At 42.7% G+C, this 18,490-nt stretch overlaps 1 protein-coding gene across 1 annotated transcript in view; it reads left to right on the forward strand.

Annotated features, from left to right (window-relative positions):
• LOC111146361 (pappalysin 1) overlaps positions 1-18,490 on the forward strand; it is a 236,448-nt gene that overhangs the window by 99,588 nt on the left and 118,370 nt on the right. Inside the window, 2 exon segments of the mRNA XM_022501889.1 lie at positions 9,471-9,599; positions 14,505-14,596. Of these exon segments, the coding sequence (XP_022357597.1) occupies positions 9,471-9,599; positions 14,505-14,596 (221 nt within the window).

Genomic DNA, 18,490 nt, shown 5'->3' on the forward strand with positions numbered 1-18,490 from the left:
TTTTTTTTGAAATTTATTTTGAATATACTTTTTAAAATTCCATATCATAGGCCAGAAAACAACAAATACTAAAATAATCAGTATCACATAGAACATTATTTCTTTTTTAAGAACATTATTTCTATGCTGTAACACATACATACATAAATAAATTAATAAGAGAAAACTTTTTGGTAAATTAAATATATAACCAACAAGCAAAGTCTTGTGTGAGATATTAGCAGACAGAATTCAGTAGTGTATTAAAACCCCCACACTCATGCAGACACAAACATTGTACCTAGTCTAGATTATCCCAGAATGAGAGGAGATTCTAATATTAGAGGGTTTCTGGATTCCATTAATTCACAATACTAGCATATTAAATGATTTTTTAAACAAGGTTGTCTTACTAAGATGCAAATTTAAGTCTCTTGTTAAAATCAGTCTCCCTTATGATCAAAACAAAACAAAGCAAACAAAACAAAATTATCTAGGAACAGAAAGGAACATCCTTAACCTGCTCAAGGGTCTGTACTGAAATACAGTTAGGTACCATGCTTAATGATAAAATGTGAGAGATATTCCTTTTGATCCCAGAGTCAAACCAAGAATGCCTAGTAACACCATTGGTCCTACCTGGCATGGGTGAACAAGAAATATAAATAAAAATTCTGAGCACTGTGAATGAAAAATCAGACTATTATTATCCTTACCTATAAGAGAATACATGGAAAAATTAGTAAGGATCAGCAAATTATCAGCATTAACAAAATAGTCATGAGGACATCTAAATAGAACACCTATTTACAAAACTTAATTATTTTTATCAGCCCCCAAATAGGACAGTATAATTATAGAAATGCATGTACAGGTGTGTATAAATGTGTATGAGTAGATAGAGTAAAGCTACCATTTATTATAGCTCTGACATCTATAAATGCTTAAAGTTAGGAATATATTCCTAATAAAATATCACCCCCATTTTTATGAAGAAGGATTTAAAACTTTACAGAAACCATAAAAGGAGACCTAAATAAATGAAAAGATAAACTCTGTGTAAAAATGGGAGGATGCAATAAAATAAAGATGTCTTTCCTCCTCAAATACATCTATAAATTCAATGAAATTAGAATCGAAATCCCAACAGGCATTTAAAAAATGAAACTTTAAATTCACGTGGGAAGAACATTGGCATCTTTTGAAGGAGTAAACCAAAGTATAGAATGGAGTTGTAGCATAAATCAAGACTTTTATAAAAGTATGGAAATTAAGACAAAGTGCTGTTGATAAGATGATTAGAAAAAAAAAAAAGTAGACCAATTAAACAAGATAACCCAGAAGCAAACTTACCTAAGTACAGAATGATATACGGGAAAGGCGGTATTACAGTTTAGTAGTGAAAGGATTAGCTATTATATAAAAAAATGCTGGACAAATGGCTCGTCCATATTTGAAGGGAAAACAATCATTACCACACATCACTTTTTAAACTGTGTTGTTTATGATCAAAGCCATATATGTGAAAATAAAAACCATAAAACTATCCAAAGGAAATAGAGGTGATTATTTTATGACTTTGGAGGAAAGAAACATTTATTCAACAACATATGAAAAGTGCAAATCATGAAGGACATGATTTAAAATTTCTATTCAATAAAGCAGCATAAACAGAATGAACAAAAGAGGAGTCCTAGACTTGGAAATCATATTTTCAATAACTTTAATTACAGAGGATTAGTATCCATTACATCTAGCAGTTAAAAGAAAAAAAAACCCAATTTTATAAAGGCAAAAGTGATGAACAAGCAGGTAACTTAGCTAGGAATCTACATGGTCAACAAACACATGAAATGATACTCAGGCCTGTTAGTAATCAGGGAAAGGGAAAATGACGCAGTAATTAAATGTCGTTTAATATCCACTGGATTGGCAAAAAATTTAATATTAGGCAGACTCAAGTGCTGACCAGGACCTGGAGCATTGGGAAGTCTGTTGACAGTGTGTTAATTGCTACAACCATTTGGGAGAATAATTTGGCAATAACTATACAGTCGCATATGCAGTTGCCTTCAACCGAACGACACCACTTTAGATAGATTTCTTTGAGAAAATTCTTGCTCTCTACACAAAGGAAAATGAACACAATGTTTAAAAGTAACATTATTGGAAATAAACAAGGTTAATAATAGTAATATTTGTATGTCTTCTTTGGAGAAATGTCTATTCATGTCTTCTGCCCATTTTTTTACTGGATTGTTTATTTTGGGGGTATTAAGGTTAGTAAATTCTTTATAGATCTTGGATTCTGGCCCTTTATCTGATATGCCATTTGGAGATATCTTCTCCCATTCCGTAGGGTTGCCTATTAGTTTTGTTCACTATATCCCTTGTTGTGCAGAAGCTTTTTATCTTGATGAATTCCCAATAGTTCATTTTTGTCTTTGTTTCCCTTGCCTTTGGAGATGTGTCTAGCAAGAACTTCCTGTGGTCAAAGTCAAAGACATTGCTGCCTGTGTTCTCCTGTAGGATTTTGATGGATTCCTGTCTCACATTTAGGTCTTTCATCCGTTTTGAGTTTATTTTTTGTGTGTGGTGTAAGGAAATGGTCCAGATTCATTCCTCTGCATGTGGCTGTCCAATTTTCTCAACACTGTTTATTGAAGAGACTGTCTTTTTCCATTGGATGTTCTTCCTGCTTTGTTGAAGACTACTTGACCATAGAGTTGAGGGCCCAATTCTCGGTTCTCTGTTCTGTTCCATTGATCTGTGTGTCTGTTTTTTGTGCCAGTACCATACTATATTCATGATTACAGCTTTAAGTCTAGAATTCGGATGCCCCCAGCTTTGGTTTTCTTTTTCAACATTTCTTTGGCTATTTGGGGTCTTTTCTGGTTCCATACAAATTTTAGGATTGGGGGCGCCTGGGTGGCTCAGTGGGTTAGCCTCTGCCTTTGGCTCAGGTCATGATCTCAGGGTCCTGGGATCGAGCCCCACGGCAGGCTCTCTGCTCAGCGGGGAGCCTGCTTCCCTCTCTCTCTCTGTCTGCCTCTCTGCCTACTTGTGATCTCTCTCTGTGTGTCAAATAAATAAATAAAATCTTTGAAAAAAAAATTTAGGATTGTTTGTTCCAACCGTATGAAAAATGCTGATGGCATTTTGGTAAGGATTGCAATGAATGTGTAGATTGCTTTGGGTAGCATAGACATTTTAACAGAATTTGTTCTTTCAATCCATGAGCATGGTATGTTTCTCCATTTCTTTGTGTCTTCCTCAATTTCATTCATAATTGTTCTATAGTTTTCAGAATATAGATACTTGACCTCTTTGGTTAGGTTTATTCCTAGGTATCTTGTGGTTTGGGGAATATTGCTCAGCCAAAGAATGAAATCTTGCCATTTGCAATGACGTGGTTGGAACAAGAGGGTATTATGCTAGGCAAAAGAAGTCAGTCAGGGAAAGACAAATACCATATGACTTTACTCATATGTGGAATTTAAGAAACAAAACACATGAACATAGAAGAAGGGAAGGAAAAATAAAATAAGATGAAAATTGAGAGGGAGACAAACCATAAGAGACTCTGAACTCTAGAAAACAAAGGTCGGGGGGAGGGGTTGGTAAGTAGGGGGAAGGGATAATTGGATGATGGGCATTAAGGAGGGCACTTGATGTAATGAGCACTGGGTGTTATATGCAACTGATGAACCACTATATTCTACCTCTGAAACTAATTTAAAAATTAATAGTAATAATAGGGACAACCTAGGTGTCCATCTAGAAAAGAAAGGTCAAATAAAATATGGTATATCCATACAATAATAGACATCAGTGAAAATAATGAGCTAGATTTGTATGTATCAATATGTGTGATCTCAAAAGTAATGCTGGGCAAAAGAAATGCCAGCTGCATACTGATAAATACGGTATTAAAATATTTATGAAATTTAAAATAAGTCAAATGGTGCCTATGTATAAAAAGTACAAAAACATTCATGATAAAAAGGGAAGAACACACAGGTGGGCTGAAAACAAGTATATAGAACGGTGTATTTTATTTCTTTTTACAACAGAAACAAGAGATGAAGAAAAGAAGGCAGTGTTATAATTTGACAAATCTGGATAGTGAGCCTTCCAAGGACATTTTTTTATAGTGTTTGCTCTGCTTGACTATATAACTGATATATTTGCTAATTAAAACAATAATAATGGTATGTATAAAGTCATTTGGCACATCATCTCAGGCCCAGAAAATGACTGTTTTCCTTCTCTTCCCATTCTTGGCTGGAAGTTGGCATACAAAGTGCCTGGGTATTACCCTCTGATTCGCAGCCTAAGGCAGAACTGGAAGATTTGGGCTCTTCCTGAGCCAGAGGCATCCTAGGTGGTCCCTCCACCATGTCTTCCAGCTCAGACAGTCTGGGTGGTAAATCCTGAACTACACCCATTCTCAGTGCACAAGTCTAACTGCTGAGGCAGCTTCTAGCTGGTAGAAATGATGCTGCACTGCATTTCTCATGAAATTAAAACTATGCACTGCAGAGCTGGTCGTCTTCCCAGACTTCCATTTCACAGAAGAAGAAGTGCATTGACAGAGAAAGGAAGTGGCTTGTGGTGGTGGTAGTGTTTAAGGCAGTGTTTATCTTTCTCCTAACTTTTAGAGCTTTCCAAGTGGTCTTTGTATGTGGACTCTACTTGGTTCAAAACTAGGTCTTTTAACTTCTGTTCTGTAGTATTTTCTCATTCATAAACTCTAGAAGTGCTGTCTTGCGACGGAGTTTGATAGACTGGGCTCAGGTCCCTACCCCCAAAGCAGTGTCTCTGTAGGCCATAGAGTAACCTTCCCAAATATGACTTTCTTCATCTGAAAGGGGTGATCATCATCATTATTCCAGAAAATGTTGTTTCGATTAAATGAGATGATTCATAGGAAGTACTGAGCTTAGTGCCTGGCATATGACAAGTAGGTAACAAATGGAAATGACAATTGCTATCATTATTGCAGAAGAAGGAGTTTCAGAAAAGCATGACACAGTTACACAGACTATGTGGGGAGACAGAGTGTGATCAGTGAATGATAGGATATGGAAACAGTAGGGGATCAATAATGAGTGATCAAGAGGCTTTAGAGAGTGTTTCCTAGAAGTTACAAAATGGGATACTTCCATATTGCAGTGAGGCTCTCCATCCCTCTTTTCTTATATGGGACGGGAATCATATATCATAACTAGAAGGTAGAAAAACAGACCCAGAGAAGTGGAGTGACTTGCCTGTAGATTTCAGATGGGCTTTAATGGACCAATTACAATACGAACTACACACCAACTCTTTAAGAAATATGCATTTTTGCCAAAAGCAAGGTCAGGTGGTCCTTAGCCTCCTTATGGATATTTATGTGCAAAATAATATTTTTAAGATAACAATTTCATAATCTATAAGTAAATATTACTGAAAGATTGGGCTCTAGGCACCACTGGCTAGCTCAGTTGGTTGGGTGTGTGACTCCTGATCTTGATGTAGGTTCGAGCCCCACATTGGACATAGATATCACTTAAACATAAAATATTTAATAAATAAATAAATAATATAAAAGTTTGGGCTCCAGATCGCATATGTTACCATTAAGGTGACATTTCTGGGGATAAGTACTGAAAAATCATAGCACCTAAAAATGTTATATTTATATGTTTGTAATTGCCAGAAATGGAGAACTAAGGCTGATACATCACTTGAGACATTTGTGGAAGAATAATAGCTGTTAACAATTTTTTTTTAAAAGTCATGCAAAAGATACATAAAACAACCGCTCAAAAGTAGCCAAGCAATCTCACCCCATTTCAATAATGCAATTTAAGTTTATTAGCTGGACGCGTGAAATTAATCTGAGATGTAGTTTGAGGAGTTGACCAATAAGTACCAATGGAGGTTTGCTTAAAAAAAAATAATAATGAATGATGCTCAAAATTCTTTAAAGGTAACCGGAAGTGGTGCAATTTATCATGTTTCAGATGAAGTGGTAACATTTTAGTTCCCCCCAAAAAGAGTAAATAGGGAGTATGGGCTTGGTAGTGTGCCCCCCATCACTACTCTAAATGAGAAGATTTTGAGCTGGGAAGTGGTTTTGGACCTCAGAATATTCTGATGGTGTTGGCAAGCCTAGAAAAGGGAGATACCAGGGGCAGGTTCAGACGTCAAGGTCGAGATATTGGCAGCAGCAGGGATGTAGAGGAAATGACATGGAAGATTTTGGGGTAGGGAAAAGTGACAGGGTTTAGGGTCTGCATGGAGGTGGGAGGTGCAGGAGAGGCAGGAATCCAAGTGACAGCATAAGACTTCCCAGATGGTTTTAGGAGCAGCTAAAAGGCACAATTTGACATCAATGTCCCACTTCTAGACCATACACAAAGTAGGTCCTAACCTCCAGCAAAGCCTTCAGAGGCCACTAGTATGTCCTTCTGAAGGAATTCTATTCTCCTGAAATGACTGAGCAAAGAGCCCTCATTTGGCATTAATTTTAACTTCAACTTGAAGAAAATGTAGTTTTATCACAAGGTTTCTTCAGTGGAAAAACATAGTATTTTTAATAGCAGTCATACTGTGCCCCGTTCTCTGGCTTTTTACCGAGGAAGTGACTTGGCTTCTAATGTCTATCTGAAAACTTGGGGTAACAACCCCTGTTTCAGAGAGCTGCTGGCAGGCTTCCATGAGATAAGGATGCATAAGCCATGCACACACAGTTGGAAGAAGGAAGCTTATCAGGGTCTTCCTACTAATCAGAGTGTTCTGTGTGATGCTAGTGGGTGAGAAAGAGGTGTGGGTGGAAGTTATGGGGAGACAGATTTTGCCCCAGGGTAAGACAAACCTTCTGGGATCCCGAATTTTCAGAAATTGGAATAGCCACGTGGAGCATGGAGTGAGAGCAAGCTGCAGGCACAGAGGGTCTTCTAGCCAAATGACATGGTAAGATGGAGACTTTCCACTAAGCCGTGGCGCACTCAATAGGTGGTATCGGTTTGGCTAACTGAGGTTACATGTAGCTATCTGTCACTCCATCCCTTCTACTTAAGAGGGCATAGCTTAACTCCAGTGAACGAGAATATTCATTGAAGCATCCGTTGTAATGGGTTAATATTTATTGACCATCATAGGCTGGGCACGTGTGTGCTTTCTCTGTGTTCTCACATTCAGTCTGTAGGAAACTGCTGTGAGGTCAGGTTGATGACTAATTCGAAATGGGCTTAGGGCAGTGAAACACCTGCCTGTGACTTCTCAGCTTTGGCAGCGAAGAAGCCAGGTAGAAACACATGTTGGCTTGCCTCAGACTTGTGTTTATCGAGAAACAGGAGGAGGATGAAGGAAGGAAGGAGGGCGGTATGGGGGGAGGAGGGAAACGTTCACAAATCTTAGCAGAGCACCTAAATATTATCAGCCATAAATCATTTGTGACACACAGTACAAATGAAAAACACAATGGAGAGAAGTACTTTTCACACCCTCCTGCGATCCACAGACGTGCTCCATCTGCTTCAGACTGTAGCCATATGCCCCCAGTGGCCTGCGACGGAGCCTGAAGAAAACTTCTTATTTTATTTCATAACACGGCCATATTTGTTTAATGCAAAACATTTAGAGGAAAATGAATATACAGTAGAATCCACGTCGTCTTTATCTTGTGCCTCTGTGTATCCACCGGGAAAACCACTCTCTCCACTGCCAGGGTATTTCAGTTTTAGAAGAACCACCAGAAAAAGTATCCATGTGCTAGTCGAGAGGTGGATTAAAATATCTAATAAACGTTTTTAAGCAGAAGAAAGAAACCCTATATCCACAAATTAGCACCCCAGAAGTTTACAAGCCCACAGTTATTCATACATTCATACATATAATATCTCGAGATTTGTATGCATTTTACGTACTGAACTTTCATTGACAGAACACTGATGGAATCCGCAGGGACTTCTGGTCTACCCCCCAAAATTGCTTTCTGCTCCAGCACTGCCAAAACAAACTCTCTTTGGGGTAACAGGTCCGGCATTCTCCGGAAGGTTATATTCCTCACCGGTGTCCTTCAGCGTTCATAAACTCGTACTCGTCGCTGTGCTGAGAGTCAGGAGACATTGGCTGCCCATTGTCTCTGCACCTGTTACCTTCTTGGCCTTATCCAAACAGCCCCAGCCCTAACAGCAACTGAAACAACAGATACCCGGGTAGGAAAACTTGAGATTTTTTGACATCATCCTTTTGTGTATGAAATCCCACCCTCCCCCCAACTCTGGAATCTAGTAGGAATTCTCTTCATTATCATTTTGTGGGGTTTTTCCCCCCATGGTACTTTTTTATTATTAAAAAGTAAATCATTAATGCAGAGGGAGATTAAAAAGGGGAATAACATCACCCTTTGAAAACGGTCAAAAAGAAAACGGGCATTGTGATTTCGTGATGTGGAACTGACATAAATATATCTCTACCTTGGAGGGTGATTGTCAGCAGCCAGGGTTGATGGCCGCAGGGATTCAAGCAGGGAGCTGAGAGGAGCTGAGGAAGGGGAGGGAGGAAAACTGGAGGAAGGTTGAGCAGGAGGAAGTGGGAGCAGGCATTGCACTGGGAGGTCTTGTGAGCAGAGGGGAGATGCAGACTTGGCAAATTGAGGGTCTGGCAACCACCAGCGCCTGGAATTGTAATTTCAGGACAGAATCCCTCTTTGCAAGGGACGAGATTATTAAAACAGGCCTAAACTAGGGATTAGGGAGGCAGAATGCGGGCTGTTATTCAGTAGTGTATGATTGTAAGCTGATTAACCTCTCTATGCCTCAGATTTATCATCTGTAAAATAAACATGAAAACATGAGGGCACATGTAGGGTTGCTTTGATTCTCGAATGAGAAAATACATGGGACGTGTGTCGCCCCAAGCCTGACATTCAGTTAATAGCTGCTGCAGTTGTTACTATTTTAGTCAAGAGTGAGAGACAGAGAAGAGCAGGGGTGGGGGACAGTTCCTGGATGTGCAGTATAAGGAAGGGGGCTGCTCACATGGAATGGGGTTTCTGTTCATTGCGTGCAAAGCAGGGAAAAGATCAGACCGATGCCCACAGAATCTGGCATGGTACTTTCCCAGCTCTGTCTGCTTATCCCATTTTATTTTCCTGGTTGACATTCTCCCAGACACCTTCATTACGGGCCGCATACCATCTGGTTCTTACCCACCAGGGTTATTATAAAGGTTAAATTAAAGATAAAATACCTGGTAATATTCACTGCTGTCATTTGATGGTAGTCATTATTGCTGTACATTTTGGTGTGGTCCGTCATGCATAGGAGAGTGCCTTAACCGCAGAAGACAGTTCGTATTATTGGATAACTTAATGTGCATGTGATTTCAAACGCAAGCAAGACTGATAGAATGTACTCCAGGGGATCAGTTCTGTCTACCCCCGGGCATTGTGTCCGTATAGCTAATCGTCTTTGTGAATACCCTTCTCTGTTTTCCAGGGATCTCAGTCTTGGCAATGTGTACCAGTACTGGGTCATCACTATTTCCGGAAGTGAAGAGAGTGAGCCATCGCCAGCTGCCATCTACATCCATGGAAGTGGATACTGTGGTGATGGCATTATCCAGAAGTAAGTAGGTGTGATTAAGGGAGGGGGAGGGAGTGATGCTCGTGAGGTCAAGAGATGGCCAGGAGAGCTTATGGGAGGCTCTTCAGTGTGGGAGCTGTGAGCTACCAGCAATCGCTAGCAATCTGTCGATTTGTCTGCAAGTAGTTGCTGGCCTCAGAGGAAACGCAGTGGTTCTTTTTCAAACATGTATATTTCTCAAGTATGTAATACAATACATGATTCTGACAGAGCGACCATTGTGCACTTACTACGGGTATGCTCTTTCTCTTCATTGTTTTGTGGGTACTGCAAGGATTCTGTTTGTCTTTTTCACTCCAGCCAATGTTCCGTTAATAGGACCCAGGGCATCTGGGTCAAAACACTTCTACGTTCTTTGCCGGTTAACCATTTCAAGTTGTTAAAACTGTGTATTTCTTTGGTATTTCTGTTGTATTGTCTTATATGAACAATTTACAAAATGGGTTATAAGCTCGTAAAGATAACAAAATACTCTAACTCACGGTAATGTCGAAGCCATAAATAGCAAACAATACCCCAGAGTGAATACTGAATGTGAACATAAATAAGTACAGGGAGGCAAATGAACCAGAAAGTGAAAGACTCCACACGAGCAGCCGAAAAGGGAAAGTGTGAATAGAGAATAGGAAGCTGTGTGTTTGCACCGTGGATGTTACTGGGACATCAGTCCATTTATCCCCTTGTCCACAGGGCAAGATATTGCACAACTATGAAATGGGGCAAGAAGCCATCCAGAGTCTTGCATTGTTTTTAAAAAAAAATTTTTTTTTAAAACTAAACCTTTGAGTTTTTTCCTCCCAAATTAGCACAAAAATGTTGTCTGGCACAAAACAGAATAGTTTTGTCCCTGGAGGTGAAAACAAGACCAGAAACTGTTTGCAGTTAAGTTTCTTATTGCTAAAATTGTGTTCCTTATTGCTAACGTGGTTGCAAGTTACACTATTGCTTAGAGACTTTTAAAACTATGGGCCAATTTAATGATGAATGTCACACGTGGAGAGGGTAAACCAGCTATTGGCGAAATCCCTTCATTAAATGGCGCTGTTGGGTGTTGTATAATATCTGGGCCACGTGGAATTGCAGGGACTGTTTCAGGAGGGGGAGGGGTGCTGTAAAGAGAATCCGTGTCACAGTTGGATGAAACCGCTGATGTGTAGACCGTGAATCATAGGAGTGGTACATACTTGAAAGAGAAGTGGTAGATGACTCTTTCTGGTGCTGGATGGGAAGAGCAATTTCATTTGGTAACATACTGATTTTGTGGGATGGGATATAAACTGGAAACCTGCTTTGGGATGAAAGGACTGGCCAGGAGTACAGCAAGGTTAACGCCGGTTGTGCAAGTAAAGCGTTTGCACGTGAATACCCGTCCACGCAGACATCCAGAAGCCCTTTGCTTTCTGGTCCTGACTTCACATGGAAGGACAGATCAAATGTTACATATATATATGCCCAGGAGATGCCCAGCATGGTACATCTTTTGAACATGGCTGTGTGGAAAGGTGGTATGTACAAGTTCCTGCTGAGTGTGGAATTATGGAGCAAACCACCTGATGGCCAAGAATCTGACTCGCCAAGCATAGGAGATAAAGCTCCTCCTTTGTCGGATAAGGAAACTCATGGTGTGCTGTTGTGTGCAGTTAAAATCATGTCCAGATGCAGCAACGAAACAGGACGATACAGTTTCTGGTGCTTAAGATAACACGACTAGGGAAAGGGGAAACACTCACCATTCTCTCCCACATTAAGACATCACCCTCTGGCTCTGGACACAGCTGTTGTCTGATGGAATACTAGCAGCGGAGCAAGGCAGTCTCCAGGGAGAGTGCCCCATCATTTGTGGGCCCAAGATTGAGCTGCATGTCCAGAATATCCAGGAAACACTTGCGGTCATTGCTGACAACCCATAATTGTGATTTGGGATTTTCTAATTTAGCACAAAGAATACAAAAAAAAAAAAAAAAGAAAGAAAGAAAGAAAGAAAGAAACTCACCAGATGTGGAACCTGACCTACAACTCAGTCTGTCCATTTTGGAGCCAGATATAGAGACGTATTGGTAGAAAGCTGCAAACAATATCATTCTTGCTGATCTAGAACTATTCTTATTTTTTTATTTTATTAATATAAGTAGTGTTTTCAACAAGGTTTTTAATTTTTTTTTTAAGATTTTATTTATTTGACAGACAGAGATCACAAGTAGGCAGAGAGGCAGGCGGGGTGGGGCCCCGGGGGGACAGGCTCCCAGCTGAGCAGAGAGCCCGATGCGGGGCTTGATCCCAGGACCCTGAGATCATGACCTGAGAGGAAGGCAGAGGCTTAACCCACTGAGCCAGCCAGGCATCCCTCAATAAGGCTTTTTTAGTATTTTTACCTAGAGTTGGTATCCTACACAGAAATCACTTAGGTTTCCAAATAGTTGTTGACAATGCTTTGTAGAAAACCAAATGCAGCATATGGCTCAGCAAAAACAAATAAACAAAAACTTTGAGGGAAAAGACGAATGTCATCTTAGCTAATTGGATTCTTCACAGGATGATATGTGCTGATTCGCTCTATGTATTTAAGGGAGTTTACAAAGATACTCAGGATCAAAACTTAATGAGTCCCCAGTGGAGAAAAGCTTTGGCTACATATAATGATAATATTCATAAATATTTGTTGAGCCTTCACTGTGTGTTAGCATTGGGCTACACTATTATCTCCTTGGTCCTTCCGACAATTTTATGATATCAGTTCTATTACTGTACTTTACAGAAGAGACAACTGATGTACAAAGGCTGACATGGCTTTCTCGAGCTCACTCACCCAACAAAGCAGAACCAAGATGCGAATCCGGGGTCCCTGTTCTCATTTGGATTCCCCATTGCCTCGCTGTGTCACCAGCAGCCCTGCAAGACTGACAAGTGAAGGAGCAGCTCCATGCTTTCTGCCATATTCCAGGCACTGTGCCCAGCATTGCGGTGCTAGGATGACAAAGACTGTCATTTCCTTTGGCATCTGAAAACTCAGTATGGGGAGCTGTCGGGTAAACATTTGAAGGTGGTCCGTTTGACAAGTGCTGGGATGGATGGAGCCCAGTGTCTTTGGATGCAGAGAAAATGGCCACCCACTCCAGCTTGGGAGGTCAAAGAAGGTTTCTCAGGAGTTCTCTGTGTAATGATAGATCTGTCATACCTAGAAGATATTTGTGGTGACACTAATGTTTTGCTTAAACCAATATGACATACTGTTTGGCAGGTTAGATGTGTTCTTTGTGGCTTTGGGAAACCAGCCCAGGTTTAAAAAAAAAAAAAAAAATCTCCCTAGATAACCCATGAGATAGCTAAGTAACACAAGGCTATCACCAGTTTCCAACACTGGAGGTTCACTGGCAGAGATTGGAAATATGGGCTCAGCTTAGAATAATGGACTTCTCTTCTCCTCGGATCATGCATTTGCAGACAGGAGAGTTCAAAAATCCCTGCACTGGCCCCACCATTGTAAGGATTGATGGCAAGGCCCCCTCCTGCTACTCTGACATCTCTTTAAAGCAACCAACATTGCCTAGTGTTAATTGCCCGAGTGAAAGGAAAAGTCTTAGGCCTCCTCCATGCTTCCACGGGTCCCAGCTGGGCCCTGGGGAGGGAGGGACAGCTGCCGCACACTCTGCAGAGACCTCCCAGGACTGAGTGGGAACGGGAACCCTGACTCCCTGAGCATCGTCTATCTGTCACGAACCGTTCCTGTCACGTCAATGTCCATTCCGTTCTTGTGCCGGCTCTAAGGAGCGGGTAGAGTTATCACCATTTGAACCTGTGGGAACGCGGACACTTGGCTTCTGGAATAGCGTGGTCCGGGGGATTTTTCTGCTGTGATGGAAACCTATTCTGTGCTCTTCTGTTCAGTAGCCACTCGCTACTGATCGCGTACAACGATCAAGGGCTTACGTTGTGGCGACTGCGACTGAAGAATGGAATTTTACATTATTTTTAGTCTTTATTGATTTAAATGGTCCAGTTGAGATTAGGAGACATGTCTGAGATCATGCGGCTGGTTTGAAATAAGGGGCTCTAAACCCAAGTTTTCTGTTTCTCAAAGGATGGGCATTTTCCAGGTCGTGATCATCTATTCGGTCTTTTCAGCACTTTCTCCTCCTCCTCATCTCCTCGGTCCAGCACTGCTCAGTTTCTGTCCGTCCCAACCTCTGCTGAACCGCCCTAAGCTGATAGGAATAATTCTTATCAAAACAAAACAAACAAACAAGAGGAGACACTTTAATTTCCTAATAGCGTACTTCCCATGGGCCTTAGAGTTGCTCACACTATGAAATGACACTCCTGATGGAGAAAGCAATACTTTCTCGTGAAAGGAAGACCAGACCCAAGCATGTGACTGGGGAAAAAAAGAAATCTTTATTCTTAAATTCACAGTTGGGAGCAGGACGGAGATGGGGAGCAGGGAGGAGGCTAAGGTAGGGCATAGTAAAGAACAGAATTTATGTTTCAGAAGCTCAGAAATTTCCTTCACGTCCACCAATTTAAAACGGCGGTGAGATCTCCCAGACACGCCGGGGGGCGGGGTGGGGGCAAGGTTGGTTCCTTCATCCCTTCATCCATGCCTTTCTCCCATCTGACTTAACCGGCAAGATCTCCAGCAACAGGTTTGAGGCATGAACTCTGCTTTGTTGTGGCAAGCACAGAATAAGGCAGAGGTTGTAGGATCTTACACATGTATATCTTTATACGTCTCGTGGAAGAAGAAGAAATGGACACTGGGGCGTGAGAGACTTGCCTGAGGCCTCTTGGAAAGTTCCTGGCCTAGAGAGGGACTCTCCCATGGTCCGCCATGGTTCTGCAGTTGCTCTCTCTCTGTCTCTCTGACACATCTCTCTTCTGTCCCTTCTGCAGAAGCCAAGGTGAGGAATGTGATGACATGAACAAGCTCAGCGGTGACGGCTGCTCCCTCTTCTGCCGACAGGAAGACTCCTTCAATTGCATTGGTAAGTCTTTGTCATTTCTTGGGGCTCAGCTGGAGAAGGGGACCGTGCGGGATGGTCAAGTCAATACCAGCAGTCCTGAGGACTGATGATGGTTTACTCCTGAGTCTTAAAAACACTGACAGATAGCCTCCTGTGAGCCAGACCCTGTGGAGGGCACCGGGGCATAGAGCAATAAGAAGCAAAGGAAAACCAGCAAATGCTCCTGCCCTCACAGAGCTTAGAGTCCCTCCCGTGTGTGACAGCAGTGGCTGCTGATAACTTTTAAGCTAGTTTCGCCTTGCGTACACCATCGCTCTTTTTCAGGCCAGCTCTCCAGGAGGGTGATTAGTATAGAATTTTAAAGGCTAGTATTCTTGCATTAGAGATAAGAAAACATCACAAGCCAGAGAGATGATGAAAGTGATCAGAAACTCTTGGGTTAGGAGTGATTGGAGACAGAACCAGGGCTTGAATCTGATTCTGTCTGATTCTTAAGCACGTGCCCAGCTCTTTCTGCTGTACGACCTCCAGCCAAGGTCCCAGAACCCCGGTAGTCCCCTTCGCACACTCAGAACCTCTGGCCGCGTCTCCGACGGGAGAGTGGAGGAAGAGCAGACCAGCCTGTGTTTAGAAAGCAAACGTCCTTTCCCACCTTTACTGAGTCAGATGGGAAATTTGTTTTCCTCTGGCTTCTCGCTGGTCTTGTTGTTATAGTCCCACTTGGGAGGCCCTGACCAGCCCGGGGCTGGTAAACAGACAGAGGTTGGGGGGCAGGGATGGAATTTTGAGCTGGCTCAGATGAGATCATACTTCCTTTAAGATGCAAATCGATACCTGAAGATCAAAGGTCCTCTGGCTAATCCCCTGGGCTAGAGGTGAAAAATAATCACAATCATTTGCAAGTACAAAAGACAGAGGTGCTCTATCGGAGGAGGGAAGGGGCAGCTACTGAGGGCATGAAAACACTGGTGGGAAGATTTCACACTGAAAGGCAATTTTCTAGGAAGACGAAAGGAAAGGAAATATCATCGGGTCCTCACATTCACAGTGCATTACAGGGAACGCATTTAGACCTTCCTTCTCCTGGGGGACTGTGAGCACTGTGAGCTCTTCACCACGCACCCTTAGTCCGTCCTCAGCACACACGGGTCGAGCATCTCCTGTCTCCTTGGCACTAAGTGTGGGCTCAGCAACACAATAAGAGGTGTCCCACAGCTAACCGTGAATGGAAGAAAGGAAGATGCGGAGGAAGGAAAGACAAGAATTTCCAGGCAGGACCTCGGGTTTTTAAACGACAGAAGGCTATTTTCTTGGCTCTGCTGATTTGAGCACGGTCCACGGTAAAAAAAACTTGACGTTCACCTAGTGGTATGGCAGAAGGAGTCTGGGCCAAAAGTTAGAAAAACCAGGCTCTGGTCCTCACTGTGCTGAGAAGTTGCCGTGTAACCCTGGCCAAGCTGCTTCCCTAGTCTGGGCCTCAGTTTACCTGGTGGAAACGTCAAAGGATTGGGTTAGGTGATCTCTAACGGCCTTACCTGTACTCGACTTGCGTTCTTTCCAAGGTGTGTAGCTGTTTGCCATTCCCACGAGCTACTTGCCTTTGTCTCCCTCCTCGTGACACCCAGCAGCACTCCCAGATCCTGCTGGAAAATATCTACCTATTTTGCTCGCACTAAGGTGGCATGTAACTGAGGTGCTTCTGGAAGGAAGGGAGGGTGTGGTGGTGAAGGTAGGATAGGGGACCTTCAAAGAGATGCTCGGGTGGCCTGACGCCCACATTCTGGGGTGCCTTGGAGCTGTGCAGCAATTCACGAAAACAGGGGTCCCTCCTCCAGGGGGAAGTTCATCATGCACGGTGGGGTCTGCAAACTACAGTCCATGGGCCAAACTGGCCCACTGCCTCTACTGGAAAGTAAAGTCTTACTGGAACACAGCATGCTCGTTACTCTACCTATTGTCTGTGGCTACTTTCCTGCTACAAGTTACTAAGCAGGTACAGCAGAGGCACTATGACCCAAAGAGCCTAAAATATTTACTAATCTGGCCTCCTGCAGATCTTTGCTGGCCTCCTGGCTCATGGATTGGAAGTCTTTCATACTCTTGGTTTTCTGAGTCTGGTGCAGAGAGGAGGTGACAGTTACAACATGACTCGCCATTTCTAAAAGAAAGAACTGACTTTTAAGCAGACAGCTGTGGGGCCTGGGAGACTCTTAGATATAGCACTGGGCAGCGAGTCCAGTCTTAGCGGGCCTAAATTCCCAACTCAGCTTTGGCCAGAATGACTGTTCGGGACTAGATCAGTGATTTGTTAACTGTGTTAACCGAGATGCTTAAGCGGAAAGAGGCGAAGGCAAGGGAGGTGTCACAAAGGTGAGATCTGGGCCCTCCTAGGTCTCCTCTACACACTGTTGTTCTGTACTCGATGCTAAGTGTTCTACTGGCAATGACAATGTTTATCAAACCCCCATGATGCACTGAGCACATTTATAAATTCTTATTTTCATAACAGTCTTTTATGGTCCTGCTTTTATGCAAGAGGCAGCTGAAGCCTGAGGGGTGAACCAAGGATACACAGTTAAATAGTAGAACCAGGACACAAACCCAGAGTCAGACTTCAGACGGTGGTGAGCTACCTACAAAAAAAAAAGGTGACTCCTGGTCTTGTAGGGCTTTGAGGCGAATAAGGGAGACTGTGCCTTAGAACAGTCTGTCTAGTGAATTAATGGACCGGGATACAGAATGGCCAGTGGTGTGGATGGCGTCCAGGGAGGACTCCGTATTACCTGGTATGTGGAATATGGTTTGTGTTAGAGAAGCGACCTCAGCTACACCCCCACCCTCACCAGTTAGAATTTCATTATAGAGACTCAGTGAGACACAGGACATTCCAAGAATTAAGGAGTCTACCCGGAGATCCCAACTCCCGGGAACTACATTCCAAGGACAAACTCCATGCCTTTGAGTCTAGAAAACCATCGTCCCTTAAGAACAGCTGAAGAATAGACAGAGAGTCTTTTGGCTCCCACCACAGGCAGCTTCAGTGAGTCAGAGAAATGGCACTGGCGTGTGGGAGGCTTTGCTGAGGTGGACTGGTTTCATCATTATGTTTGTCAAGACAAGCGGCTGAGGGAACCGGCTCGAGTGAGGCTGTCTCGGGCTCACGCTATGGCTTAGACGTGCGACCTTAGCTGAACGTCGGTGTTCTCATCCAAAAACAATGGTGGAAGTCCTGGGACTCAACTGTGGAAGATACTTATCAATAATTTTGGAAACTTACTATCTGAATCTCCTTCCTAGATTTAGGAAATAACGCTCCTTGATGTAATAATAATGGGGCAGAGCCCAAGCCTCTACCGAAGTTGAAAATCCAGAAGTCTCCTTCCCCGACTCCCCTTTACAGCTTGAGTGTAAAGAGCCACACTTTCCCCCAGTCATTCTGATAAGGATGGCTATCATCCGTGTGTTCCTAAAGTACCAGTGACAGCATGTGGCCAGAGTGCGAAAGTGACCATGTTCTAATATCTTCGCAAGACCAGTCTTGGGACCTGATCTTGAGCTTAGACTTGGGCTTCAGAGTGTGCAAGCCTGGCTCTCTGGCCCTCCCAGAGAGTGTTCTGTAACCTGTCAATATTCTCTGAATAGCTTTTGTTTGCTCATTTTGCTTCAGTTGGCCAAAGTTGGTTTCTGTTGATTGTCACTTAGAATCCTGACAGAACATTATTGTCATAAGATGCTATAAGGTTTAGCCCCAATCTTAGCAAGTCGGATGTGCTTGATGTACGTGAACTGTTACTTACCCCATGCCTGTGGAGGTGTGGGGAACTGTTACTTACCCCATGCCTGCGGAGGTGTGGGGAACTGTTACTTACCCCATGCCTGCGGAGGTGTGGGGAACTGTTACTTACCCCATGCCTG

The sequence above is a fragment of the Enhydra lutris genome, unplaced genomic scaffold, assembly GCF_002288905.1.
Source record: "Enhydra lutris kenyoni isolate GAN:26980312 unplaced genomic scaffold, ASM228890v2 scaffoldscaffold13, whole genome shotgun sequence".
Taxonomy (NCBI): domain Eukaryota; kingdom Metazoa; phylum Chordata; class Mammalia; order Carnivora; family Mustelidae; genus Enhydra; species Enhydra lutris.